Here is a 13,522-nt window from a genome sequence, read left to right on the forward strand (position 1 = left end):
TGTTGACAGGAAAATAGGGAGAGGGTAACAAAATCCAAACGCTTTGAACTGGTACACCAAGCTGTCTGCTTTTCTTCTTGTGCCTCCTCATCGTGAGGTTGTGTAACGCTCCACGATTTCGCTCCCTGAGCTCGATCTCTTGAGTTGTCAGTAGTGGTGGTTGTTGGCCACCTACGTACCTGACTTCAATCATCACTCGATCTGTGCGGTCAGGGGATGGGATGGCTAGGTCTCCAATGCAGATTATCGGACCCAGTAAGCGCTGCAAGGTCCTTTCTGAGCCATTTTCCCCAAATGCCGGACTGTGATGATGCCTCCCTTCTCTGGCGATGGCTCAATTGATGGTGGGGAGTTGCCAGAAAGAAAACGCTTTCTCGATGTTGATAGCACAAAGCCTCGGCAGGAAGCACGGCAAGTGGCATAGGAGAGCAAAATGCTTGATGATATGAACAAACGGCAGTGATATCTCCGCGTTCCCGGTGTTTTTGGTCTGGCCAGTTACCGATTGCAAATCAAGAGGTCGCGCCCCTTACCTGCTTCGTTTGCTTTTGCTTCCCTGTAGGCTGTTGTGCAGATACACACCGCTCCTTTTTTGCTTTTTCCTATCGGCTTGTCCTCGCTTGCAGTCTTGGGCTTCACTGCATTGACAACGGCCTCTAGAACAAGGTAGCAGAATCCCCACACAACTAGCAAGTGAGAAGGGAAAGCAACAATCCATCCCGCAATTGATCTTTCCTCTTTAGCAATCATGGGTGTAAATTGAGGCGAGGTTGACCTGGGCTGGGCCGGCTTAGTCATGAACTGTACAGCAGACAGTTACCGGTAATCAGGAGTTGGGAATTGGTGTGACAATGTGTGGGTGTGCATTTGCAACCATCTTTTGAAGCTGATCAAATACCCTCAGCCAATCGGGAGTGCCCCTGGAACACTGAGTTTGTGCATACAGCGGTAGCCCGCCAGGGCGTTGGCTGAGCCACATGGGAAGTATATCATAAGAGAAAGAAATCTGGTCGCAGGCTTGAAGTTCACGGTGGTGCTTGGATGGAGGCCATCCTCACCCCGCCATTTTTACACTTTGATGATGCGTCGCACAGACTAGCTCAGCTCCTTTGATAGGTAGATAGACACCGAGAACAAGTCCCAATGGCAGTGGAGGCTTTAAAGATTGCATTTCTTTCCCGTGCAAACTCCCAGCTTGGGCATTATCACTTGGGCTCACCTTGGATAAGTCACCCAATTTGCTCTCATGACAGTGGGAAGCTACCAAGCTTGCATCACAGTGACATTCATCTTAGGCAGCATCCGTAGCTCCTCGAAGCTACCCCGGACTACCAAGTGCCTTCTTAAGGAAAAGGAAGGACCCTTTTTTTGACTTTCTTTGGTGTGATGCCCCACTTCAGACGCAAGGATACCCGTCTCTCAGCCCAAACCAAGATCCACTGCCGTTTACCGTCCCATCTCTCATCTCTCACTCAACTTCCGCGACATACATCTCCAGCCAAGGTAGCTTTAGATACCTTGATGTTATTGTTTTTTTGTTGTCTCGACGGCCTCCCGCATAGGTGGCCCTCGGTACTTTCACTGTTTTTCACACATCTTTCATTTTGCTTTATTTCGCCATCAGCCAAATCTCTTACACGTTCCGTTTGGCACGCCGTCCGCTAGCCGATAACAAATGTGCCTTCTCCCCTGAAACCATACATGAGCTGGGTCCTTTGGCTTGCACACATCAACGACGCCGGGCACATAAGTAATCCAGGGAACATCTGAATCCAGTATTGTTCAGTAGGTAAAGCTTCACAGTCGGTGTCAACGAGCACTGGATTCTCAATTGAACTTGCAACTGATCCTCAACTAGCTTCAACTTTACTGAACATTCATTCACTTGCTCAATGGCTGACTCTGGGCGTGGAAGCCGGGGCGGTGGTCGCGGTGGCCGAGGAGGAGATCGTGGTGGTCGAGGAGGTGGACGTGGAGGCGGCGAGTTCCAACCCCGAGGTGGCGGCGATGGCGGCGGCTTCCGTAGTGACCGAGGCGGCGGACGTGGCGGCTTTAGGGGAGACCGCGGTGGGCGTGGCGGCGGTTCTGGAGGAGATCGTGGTGGCCGTGGTGGTGGCTTCAGAGGTGATCGGGGAGGACGAGGTGGTTTCGACCGCGGTGGACGAGGTGGTGGTGGACGAGGCGGTTACGGCGGTTTCGAACGCAGAGACCCATTCGAGGGCGAGGCTCAATTCTTCGGGTAAGTGGAAGATCGCAGCTATTGCTGCAGCTCGACTAACTCTTAGCAGTCAGAACAAGCCCATTCCCCAGCCTGATGGCAGCACAACCGAGCTCGAGAATCGCATCGTCAAGTCTCACCAGGCCAAGGACACCGACCTCGTCAAGAAGATGAGCTCGATGAAGCTTATTGAAGCAAACTCGGCCGCCCTCATGCCCCGTCGCCCTGCCTACGGCACCAAAGGCAACAAGGTCCTCCTATGGGTCAACTACTTCCGCCTCACCGTCAACCCTGACGTTGTCTGGCGATACAATCTTGAAGTCCGTAAGGGCGAATCCAAGGACAAGGAGCCTTCAGAGGAGAAGGAATCTACACCTCAGGGCAAGTGCAAGGGCAAAGGAAAGGAGAAGACCCAGCCTGGTGGTGGCGGCAGTGGCGGCGGCGGCGGCGATGGAGATGGCGCTCCAGCTTCCATCCCTGCTCGCAAGTTAAAGATCATTCTACAGGCTGCTCTCGAAGAGTTGAAGAATCTCGAGCCAGGCGCTGTTCTCGCTACAGAGTTCAAAAGCCAGCTAGTCTCGCTGAAGAAGCTCAAGTTGGCCGTCAACCCGATTAAGGTCATCTTCACGCAGGAGAATTCAGACAGGTCAGAGAGCTATCTGGTCAAGATTGTCGGCGAAACCGAAGCTCCGTTGAAGGAAATGAAGGAGTACCTCAAAACCATGATCGACAGGAGCGACCCCGATGAATCCAAATTTCCTAGGTTTGCAACCTCTGTTGATGCCCTAGGCGTCATTCTTGGCTACACTGCCCGTAAGAATGACCAGGTCACTGCTATTGGCAACGGCCGGTTCTTCCCTTGGGGTCAAGGATCTTCCAGTCAACAGCTTGGTCGACAGGATCCTCTCACGGCTATTCGGGGGTACTTTCAGAGCGTGAAAATGGGTACAGGGGCAATGCTCTTGAACGTCAACGTCACCCATGGTGTCTTCAAGATGCCCGTCAGTGTCCGCGACCTTTGTCTTTGGTCTCAGGTCGATGTCTTCCAAAGGAGCCCTGCAGATGTCTCACGGGTCATCATCAGACTTCGCGCCCTGTCCAAGTTCTTGGCTCGCACTCGCGTCGAGATCAAGTTCAAGGATGCCAAGGGAAAAGAGATCACCCGCAAGAAGACGATCCTCGGCCTTGCATACAGGTCAGACATCAGGAGCAATGATGTTAGATTTGCGGATTCATGGCACTTTGGTGGCCCTCGACAGGTGTCCTTCAGGATGGCGGCAGCACAAGGACAAAACACTGTGATGAACAACAGACCGCCAGGCATGTACACAGTCGAGCAATATTGGACTTGGAAGTACGGCAAAGCTCCCGACCTCACCTTGCCTCTCGTCAACCTCGGAACCCGGGAAAAGCCTACATTCTTCCCTGCTGAGAAGTGTACCATCATTACTGGCCAAGCTGTTCGTGCAAAGCTCAACGGCCAGGAGACGACAGAGATGCTTAATTTCGCTTGCCGATCCCCTTTCAGCAACGCCATCTCCCTCACTGTCGACAGCTGCCAAGCTTTGGGCCTCGACAGCGAGGTCGTCAAGGATTTCGGCCTCAAGGTCGACAAGAATCTCTTGACGGTCAACGGTCGCGAGCTGATGACGCCGCTTATTGCGTATGCGAACAAGAACATCACGGCCTCACGAGGCTCGTGGAACATGGTCAATGTCAAATTTGCCAAGATTGGACCCAACATTCCTAAGTGGACTTGGGTGCGTATCAAGGACAATTATTCGAGGACCCCGACTAGCGATGTGGCTCGAATCGTCGGCAACTTTGTTCAGTTCATCAAAACCAGCGGCATGAGCATTTCGGATACCCCTCTTCCGCTTAAAGATGAAGAGCGCGAAATTGGTGACAACCCCAACGCGATCGCTAGGAAATTTGGGTGGCTGGACGAGCGTCTCAGTCACGTTACCAAGGGTGTCTTCTTGCTCGTCGTCCTGCCGAGGCAGGATACCGCATTGTACAGCAAAATCAAGACGCTTGCAGACACGGAGTACGGCTTCCACACTGTGTGCGTTGTGGAGAAAACCTTCATGAAGGACAACGCGCAGACCTACGCCAATGTTGGTCTCAAGTGGAATCTGAAGAATGGCGGTGTCAACCACATCGTCAGGGATCCCATTGACATTGTCAATCAGGGCAAGACTATGATTGTTGGTTACGACGTCACCCACCCGACCAACATGCCAAACGACAAGAACGCCGCACCCAGTCTGGTCGGCTTAGTTGCCAGCGTTGACAAGGACATGGGTCAATGGCCGGGTGTCGCTTGGGAACAGAGCAGTCGCCAGGAGATGCTTGGTGACGAACTGATCACCCACTTCAGGCGTCGCCTCGAGCTCTGGAGAGCGCGCAACGCTCGAAATCTCCCGGAATACATCGTCATCTACCGTGACGGTGTGTCGGAAAGTCAGTTCACACAGGTTCTCGAGGTTGAGCTGCCTATGATCCGCCAAGCCTGTACCGCGATGTACGGAAACCGTAGGCCCAAGATCTCGATCATCGTGTCTGTCAAGCGCCACCAGACTCGGTTCTACCCGACCTCGGAAGCCACCATGGATCCCAAGTCGCGCAACATCAAGGCCGGCACGGTTGTCGATCGTGGCATCACTCAAGCGCGTTACTGGGACTTCTTCCTCACCGCTCACACCGCCTTAAAGGGCACCGCCCGTCCGGCGCACTACACGGTGCTCTTGGATGAAATTTTCCGCGACAAGTACGGTGTCGGCGACAGGGCGGCGGATAACCTGGAGAAGCTTACTCACGACCTCTGCTACTCGTTTGGCCGAGCGACCAAGGCTGTCAGCATCTGCCCCCCGGCATACTACGCAGACATTGTGTGCGAGCGAGCCCGTGTTCACCGCCCTGATTACTTCGACGCGTCGGAGGCGTCAGAGACTGGCAGTACCATTGGCGGCGGCGGCGGTCCGTCGACTTCGAGCGTGAGCGTGCACGAGAACTTGAAGGATACGATGTACTACATCTAAGCTTGTATATTGGTTGGCGTTCCGGAAGCGATTGTATCAGACAGCGGGCCAAAATGCACAGCAGGAATGGTTGGCAGGGCGGGAAACAGACGTTATGCAGCAGGCATGTTTGGTAGAGTATACTTGAGATCAATCACAGCGATATTTCACGCAGACGATTTCATCCCCATGGAACGAAGTAGGTTTTTTTTGCGTGACCAGTGCTTTCCGGCTTAGTTAGGCCGAGATGATGTTGTTGCTCCGACAAAGCCATCCGAAGGTGTTCGGGTCCGGAGCGGCCTTGGGTAAGATGTGAAATCGGCCTGCTGTGCCATTGGCTTCATGTTGACGTCAGTGGGGATCTGGTGAGGGGCAGCTTCCTCAGTGGCGGGGTAAGCTATTTGCTTGGACAAGGAGCTGCGACAAGACAGCCGAAGCCCAGCTCGACAGTGACAAATCGTAATCCACCTTTTTGCTGTTATATCCGAAAAAGGGCTCCATCTGATGCAGCTTCGATCCCCGAAACAATTGTCAACCCAAGTCCCCCCCGCTCCAGAACTTTCTAAAAGCAACTGTTGCATGAACGAACTCTTGTTGCTTCTATGAACTCCCTCCGAGCCTTGCAGAGAATCAAGCTTATTCAGAATACACGTGCTACGAAACCTATCGGTGAGTTTTGTGTCATGGCTTGGCGATCCCAAGATCCCATCTTCATCCAGGTCAGAGTGCAGTGTAGCTGATTGCATCTTGTATCTCTAGGACGAATCAGTCAATTCGCGACCATGGCTGCCACGACGGATGTGAAGAACTACAAGTTCAACCACTCTAGTAAGTTGATCCATTCTCGATTCATGACGTTTTGCTAATGAATCTCAGTGATCCGAGTGAAGGATCCCAAGGCTTCGGGTACGTATCAAACGTCACCGCGTTACATAACCCATAGCACCCCTATTAACACCCCAGCTTCACAGTCAAGTTCTACGAAACTCTCGGCATGAAGGTCATCAACAAAATCCAGCAACCCGAGGCCAAATTTGACCTCTACTTCCTGGCTTACGACTCGCCCAACGCGCGGTCCGCGGGAAGCGGCACCACTGACCGCGAGGGCATCATCGAGCTGACGCACAACTACGGCACCGAGAACGACCCAGAGTACAAGATCAACAACGGCAACGCGGAGCCGCACCGAGGGTTCGGGCACACGTGCATCAGCGTCGACAACATCCAGGCGGCGTGCCAGCGCCTCGAGGACGCCGGGTACGCCTTCAAGAAGAAGCTGACGGACGGCAAGATGCGGCATATTGCGTTTGTGTTGGATCCCGATCAGTACTGGGTTGAGATTATTGGCCAGAAGCCGATTGAGCAGACGGAGAGTGTCAAGGAGACGGATGTGACTACCTACAGAATGGTAAGACATACTCCGATAAGGACCACTGACAGAATATTCGACACAAGACCGCTGACCAGACCACGCATGTTTTCAGAACCACACGATGCTCCGCGTCAAGGACTACGAAAAGTCGCTCAAGTTTTACCAGGACGTTCTGGGCATGACGCTGATCCGCAAGAACGAGGCCAGCGACTTTACCCTCTTCTTCCTGGCCTACGGCGACCTAAAGGAGGGTGAGAGCCAGGCGCAGCGTGAGGGCATCCTCGAACTGACCTGGAACCACGGCACCGAGAAGGACGAGAGCTTCAGCTACCACAACGGCAATGATCAGCCCCAGGGCTTTGGACACATTTGTGAGTTTTTTTGCCTTTTCGCACGCGACGCGGGTTGAAGGGAGCGAGTAAGTCAATGGAAAGGAGACTAATGTGAGAATAGGCGTCACGGTCGACAACATTGATGCTGCGTGCGCGCGTTTTGAGGAGTTGAAGTGCAACTGGAAGAAGCGCCTCAGTGACGGCCGCATGAAGAACATTGCGTTCTTGTTGGATCCTGATAACTACTGGGTCGAGGTTGTCCAGAATGAGAAGTTTGCCGGCAAGGACAACTTCTCATCGCCCAGTGTTTGAGATTGCTTGCTAAGAAACAGAGAAGCCATAAGTGGAATCGATTGAGATGAAAGTAGCAGTGAATGGCGTTTGGTGAGAAGCAACGGGCGGGATGAGTGTGAAATGCGGCGTATGAAAAGTCAACGGAGCTGCCTCGTCGGGCGGTGTTTGGTGAGGCGTCAATAGTAGCCATGAAATACGGCATGCAAGGGTTTCAGCGGAAGAGTAACCCCAATCCAACAATCAAAACATTTCATATGTTGATTCCATCGTGAGATGATTCCAAACCGAATGACCTGAGTGTGGCTGATGCTGATGTGAGGATTCCAAACTTGACCCGGTGGATCCTCGGATAACGGGCACGTCGTGGAATCCTCTGCCGTGATTCCATCATGATTCTACGCTGTGGCGCTTGCAGTGCCGCTGTGGCGGGACCTCTCTCCAAGCCCGCCCAAGCTCCAAAGCAAGCCCGGACCCCTGGGGAACTTGGCACTGCAGAAACACCACCCCCGCCAAAAGTCGTTGACGCAACAGGTCGCCCTCAGCTTCTCACTGGCGGCCACAGATACAAATCATTGGACAAGACCCCGGTGCTCCGATTTGTCACTCTTCGTCTGCCCTCCACTGCCTCTCTTCTCACCCCTCGTCCTGTAACATCTTCAGACGACATCCTTATATAAACCTCTCCATTCAACCTCAACCTCATCGATTAAGTACCACAACAACCTCAAACTCACCAACGCATAAGACTGGTGAGATACACTACAACTCTCAATCAGGAAAGAATTGCCCAATGCGATTTTCACCCTTTCTCTCAACCCTCGTCTATACCTTTTCCAACTTTTCCCGCGTCCGCGCCGCGCAGTCTCTGAGCTCCCAGACGCCCCTCGCAGCGAACCGCCAGCTCCTCCGCGCTTCCATGCCCTCGATCCCGTTCCTGGGCGCTCTGTTTGGATCTTCGGCTTCTCAGCAGGATAAGATGTCGTATCCCGATAAGAGGTCTGATGATGAGTGGCGGGCTATTTTGAATAAGGGTATGCTGAATCCCCGCTTGCCTATTTGTGTCTCATTTCATCTCATGCATAGCGTCTTACTTGACCATGTTCCTGAGGTCGAGTGCCCCGCCTGAGATGAAAACAATGAACTGCAAACCCCGTTAGATGAGATGAGTCGCTAACAAGTCACAAGAGCAATTCCGCATCCTCCGCGAAAAGGGCACCGAACCCCCCGGCTCCGGCAAATTCGACAAACACTACCCCGCCGAGGGCGTCTACGCCTGCGCCGGGTGTGAGGCTCCGCTCTACAAGGCCACGCACAAGTTCAAGTCCGGCTGCGGCTGGCCGGCCTACTTTGATTCGCTCCCGGGCGCCGTCGTCCGCCACGAGGACCGCATGTTTGGCATGACGCGCACCGAGATTGTGTGCGCCAACTGCGGCGGGCATTTGGGTCACGTTTTCAAGGGGGAAGGGTTTGAAACGCCGACGGATGAGAGGCATTGTGTCAATAGTGTGAGTTTGACGTTTGCGCCGGATGAGAAGAAGGGTGGGGAGGGGAGTGCGGAGGGAGCGAAGGGGGAGAGTAAGGTGTAAGGGGGTTGTGATGATAAGAGGAGCGGCGTTCTGAAGAGGTGTCGTTGAGTTTTGAGAGTTCGGTTTAGGGAGTAGAGGGGAGGCATGGCGACCACGCGGGCCACCTTAACATCGAACCTACAGATGTAAGATATATGAATATGTATCTTGAAGTAAACTTCTGTGCACATTTTCAGGCTTTGCCTGTACAATAGCGGGTTGGGTGTTTACTTCTTCCTTGACATCCAAACTTGACTACTTTCGCATTGTTCAAGTGAAGTGGTTTGCGTGCAATCACGAGGTTTCTCACGAACGCCTTCTACGTGTCTAGTCTAAACTTTGGACTTCTCTGAAAAAGGCAACGCCATGCACCAAGGCGACGATAGCAACATTCCGAGCCGCTCCTAGGTCCCCGTCTTTCTTCCATGTGAGCTTCGAACACCGTTCAAGATTTCTGCGTTTTGCAGCTCGAGGGAGAGGAAATCGACTAGCCTCCGGAACCAATATATATGCCGAACGATCTACATCTTGATTCGCTCTCGTCGCTTCCATTTAGTGTGAAACAAAACTTCAGAATTCGTTTACGCAGGGACACACATAAATGTGCAATACCTGTTACGAAGCGCCAATAATCAGACCATAGTCAGCCTTGAAAGATTGGCACTTATTGTGAATGAATTACCTCCCACGTGAAGTGCGGATTGCCACCACCTCTGTCTCATTCTGATGAATCAATGCGGCGTTGCTCCGTCGATTATCCCGTCCGCAGCAAGGCCTAGCTAGCCGCAATGTAAATATAACCTCCCCATTTGAGTGTCCAGCGACGCTGCTTCGGTGTCTTAGGTGTGGGTGTGTCCAGAGGTATCGGTAATGGCAGCTGAGGCTTGTGGTGGCTGTACCATCCAAGGCGCATTTCGTGCTTGAATCGCCTCTCTCATCTTCTTCGTTGGGCGTCTCGCAGACCTAACACCCAATCAAAGGCCAGGCCAGCTTGACCGGCACAATCACTTGCAGCTCATGGCAGACTTCTGTGTAGCATTTGGAGAGTATTTGGCACTGCGGCCGCGCCATCGTCTGAGTCGAGCATTTTGAACCAGTGAAGTTTGCAGTCGCAGGTTCCCACCATGCAATTCTTAAGAAAGAGGAACGCAATTGCAAATCTGTAGCATCTGATTGGAAAGCCAGAGGAAAGAAACTTGGGCATAAATTGCGCCCTGAAATACCCCGCCTGTACTTGCTTCCTATGTTCAGCTGTGGCATCCCCTTCCTTCCAGCCCATTGCTTTTCCAAGACGGTCGTCATCCTTCCAACTCTAATATGCCAGCCTAACGATACCCTATTCAAACAACCACGAATATGTACAGTTGGCACGACAGCTCCTGTCGGTCAACCAGTATCGGATTCTCAGAAGATAGGGGTGTCCCAATTTGTGCTGGCGAAAAATGTGTCGCTCCTCGCAAAGGCAACACAAAAGCGCACATCGAGACAGCAATACCCGTCCCGCCATCGAAAGCTACGTTCGAGCTTACATAGCCGTCTTCATTGCCTTTTATGGAAGAAGATACACATGAAACTACTTCATTCGGAACACCAACTTCCTCTCCCAACGCGCAACGATCGAATGAATCCTCTGATACTAGTTCGCCGAAAAGGCCGGCAACAGAACGGCAAGCTTCTTTACCGCAGGATGCGAGCGAGAAACCTGCAGCACGTCCTGATCAGCGTACAGCAAGCGGATAATTTTGTCCAATTGGGTTGCCTTTCCCACGAGAGGCGGCATACGAACCTCTCGCCGCCCGGAAGATCAGGCTTCTTGACTTACTTGGGGGCGATTACGAGGACCCAATTCGAGTTGAGCTCGGAGTCAAGGACCTGGCTGACATGCCAGAGTATGAAGCCCTGTCGTATACCTGGGCGGATGAGAATGGAGACACTTCGAAATGTGAGAGGGCTTATATCGGGAAGCGCTGGGATATTCTCCCGATTACCAGAAATTGCCACAATGCCCTCCGCCGTTTGCGTTACTCCGGTAGGAGTAGACCGCTATGGGTCGACGCCATCTGCATCAACCAAAGTGACGTGGGTGAGAGGTCCCATCAAGTTGGTATCATGCAAGACATTTATGCAACATCAATCAGAGTTTTGATATACTTGGGGGAAGACCAAGGAAACATGGAACCCCCCAGCTCACCTCCGTGGAATTTCGACAAATGGAACACGTTGAATGGGAGATCTTTGCCTGCGCACAAAGACCTCACACAACTATCATATTTCAAGAGAGTATGGGTGATCCAAGAGATAGCTGCGAAGCGCAAGCCTTGGGTTCTCTTTGGAACGCACGGTGACCAATGGGATCACTTCCTTGAACGGGTAGAGACTAAGGCCAACAAAAAAACTGTAGGCGATCCGTACACAAGGAGAACAACTGCTATCTCTGACGGGAATCAGCTTCCTCGAAAGACAAAGTGGGTACACGTGCTTCCTCGGGGAAAACTCATGGATCTAGCAGAGCTTCCAAGATTTGTGGTTGCCACAGCTGACTGCGAGGCCACAGACCCTCGGGACAAGATATTTGCCTTGTTGGGTCTTTTTCAAGGCGCAAAACAAGCTGATTTGATTGCGGACTACTCTCTCAGCAAGGAGCAGGTGTTGAGTGGCTTGACTGCTCATATACTCTCGAAAAGTCCTGAACTCTTGCTGCCAATATTTTCAGGACTTCAGCCAAACTCATCAAGTCCGCTTCCCTCGTGGGCTGTGGACTGGTCGTCGGCAGCCAACATAGATTGCATAGAGCCACACTTATCTCAGATAACTTCGCAGATGTATTCTGGGAGTCTTCGCCCATGCCACGTTTCTGTCACAATGGTTCCTTAGTCCTCCGAGGACGCAAAATGTCTCAACTCTCGAATTACTTCCTTGACGCCAGATGCCGAGAAGGGCCCCGGGCATCCTGGCGGGCGAACTCTATCGCATGTCAGGGTATCGTTCGGCAGGAAGTGTACCAGACTGGGCCGAGTTTACCGACGAAGTTTTCCAAATCAGTGGTCTTCAAGATCACGTGGTAGTGCTTCGGCCTGTCGCATCGGCGCCAAAGGTCCCCAAAGTATTTCGATTCGTTGCCGTTGCACAACAGCCCAAGATTGATCGCTTGACCGAATGTGTCAACTTGATCAATCGTAGAATCATATTGTTATTCTCTACATGGCAGTATGTACTCAAAAGAGGAAGCGGTGGCGAACTATGGTTTCTCCAGCAAACATGGGACACGATCAAAGCCATGTGCCAGCAGATCAAGCAGTTCTGGAGTTTTGTAGAAACAACAGGACGTTTCTCGGATGACTTGGAAGCTTTCGACAATTATAAACATTTATCTGACGGAAGGAAAATCCCTCACAAGATCCCTACCCAGCAGAGGCCGTCGTATCGGGACTATATACAACTGAGTGAGATGGCTGTCCGTGATCAGATGGAGCTTGACGCATGTGCTAGGCGCTCCCTTGACACAAGAGAACTAGAGGACATGAAAGCCGATGACATGGGCTCATTACGCCTCCTTGGGCGAAGTCTCTTGACCTCCATTTACGTCTATAAGCAACAACCGGCGCTTCAGACTTTGCCAAGGCAAGGTTCTCTATACAATCTCAGGGAGGACGAGGGGATCTGTGAGAGACTTCTACGAGAAAAAGCGGATCCCACCACCAATCGTGATGGCAGTGCCACATATACTACGTACGAAGCGTCCTTCCGCTCTTCAATGAGCAGCACAGGACTTGCGGCGTTTCTTAGCTGGGAATTGGGTGTAAGTGGCGGTATACCAACAGCAGAAGGGGGGGTTTTGGAGAAAAACAAAAGTGACAGCCATGAGCGCAAGTTCACATGGATTCATAATTATCCTTCCCTGCCAAGCCTGAGAGACTTTTTCTCTTCGCTTGACAATGTCTTCAAGAAATCCTACCGAAAACAGCTGTTTCAACTTGGGTCGTTAGACGACTTTGTCCGATCGCTTCTGAGTCTGGATTTGGATCAAAAAGTCATGCATTTCGCCGTCTGGGAAGGGAACAACAGAATGGGGTATCAAAGAGATATGCGGCGCGACGGAGTGATCCCGTGGCTACATGATTTTCTGAACCTAGATTCAGACACATTGCACAAAGGAGGAGGCCGTTCAAGGAGTTATTTGAATACTTGGGCGGCCGACTTCATGCACATCTGGGCCCTCCTCACGAAGGGCAGTTGCCTCAACTCTCCTGCGGAGTCTGCGGACCCCCGACCTGACAATTCAGAGGATCAGATGGAGCAGGGACAAGACCATCTGGCTGCAGCAAAGGTGAAGTGGGCACCGCTGCTTGACCCCATAAGAGAGACAGAGGCGCATTTACTCCCTTTCGAGAAGGTATTCGTCGGAACGAACGACACCCATGACGAAAAAATGGAAAATGTCCCCTGAGAGGATATCTATATTATCTGACTGAATACGCTCTTTCATAAATTTTCGTCGATTTGTACCAGACGAGCGGAGGAAGCCACTAGGGCGGAAAGATATGGTGGGGTTCAAGGAGCCATTCGATGTATTCTCGTTCTCTTGGAGTTAATGTAGTTCTTGGAAGGCCGAAGTTATCCGCTTTCTGACTGGAAAGATTACTGAGCACACCTGATACGACCTCTCGATTCAGGCATAGGGAGAGGTTTTGGAGTTGGCATTATGTATTACCCTCATATCT

General features: G+C 52.1%; 4 protein-coding genes across 4 annotated transcripts; all 4 read left to right on the top strand.

Annotated features, from left to right (window-relative positions):
- The first annotated feature begins 1,744 nt into the window (after window positions 1-1,744).
- Window positions 1,745-5,495, top strand: BDP55DRAFT_430078 (piwi domain-containing protein). Its single transcript, XM_060567518.1, has 3 exons — window positions 1,745-1,789; window positions 1,859-2,239; window positions 2,289-5,495. The coding sequence occupies exons 2-3, from the start codon at window positions 1,893-1,895 to the stop codon at window positions 5,257-5,259; spliced, it is 3,318 nt and encodes a 1,105-aa protein (XP_060432830.1). The 5' UTR covers window positions 1,745-1,789; window positions 1,859-1,892; the 3' UTR covers window positions 5,260-5,495.
- A 199-nt stretch (window positions 5,496-5,694) lies between these two features.
- Window positions 5,695-7,538, top strand: BDP55DRAFT_654343 (lactoylglutathione lyase). The gene is made up of 6 exons (XM_060574254.1): window positions 5,695-5,907; window positions 5,998-6,066; window positions 6,115-6,144; window positions 6,210-6,646; window positions 6,723-6,981; window positions 7,064-7,538. Exons 1-6 carry the CDS (start codon window positions 5,841-5,843, stop codon window positions 7,252-7,254), a joined length of 1,053 nt encoding a protein of 350 aa, XP_060432831.1. The 5' UTR covers window positions 5,695-5,840; the 3' UTR covers window positions 7,255-7,538.
- A 488-nt stretch (window positions 7,539-8,026) lies between these two features.
- Window positions 8,027-8,822, top strand: BDP55DRAFT_629117 (putative methionine-R-sulfoxide reductase SelR; the record flags this gene model as incomplete). The annotated part of the gene is made up of 2 exons (XM_060571982.1): window positions 8,027-8,267; window positions 8,422-8,822. The coding sequence occupies 2 exons, from the start codon at window positions 8,027-8,029 to the stop codon at window positions 8,820-8,822; spliced, it is 642 nt and encodes a 213-aa protein (XP_060432832.1).
- Window positions 8,823-10,682: 1,860 nt separating this feature from the next.
- On the top strand, window positions 10,683-13,248 carry BDP55DRAFT_629118 (heterokaryon incompatibility protein-domain-containing protein; the record flags this gene model as incomplete). Its single annotated transcript, XM_060571983.1, has 2 exons — window positions 10,683-11,447; window positions 11,728-13,248. The coding sequence occupies 2 exons, from the start codon at window positions 10,683-10,685 to the stop codon at window positions 13,246-13,248; spliced, it is 2,286 nt and encodes a 761-aa protein (XP_060432833.1).
- Window positions 13,249-13,522: the final 274 nt, after the last annotated feature.

This window comes from Colletotrichum godetiae (genome assembly GCF_030913485.1).
Source record: "Colletotrichum godetiae strain CBS 193.32 chromosome Unknown BDP55scaffold_9, whole genome shotgun sequence".
Taxonomy (NCBI): Eukaryota; Fungi; Ascomycota; class Sordariomycetes; order Glomerellales; family Glomerellaceae; genus Colletotrichum; species Colletotrichum godetiae.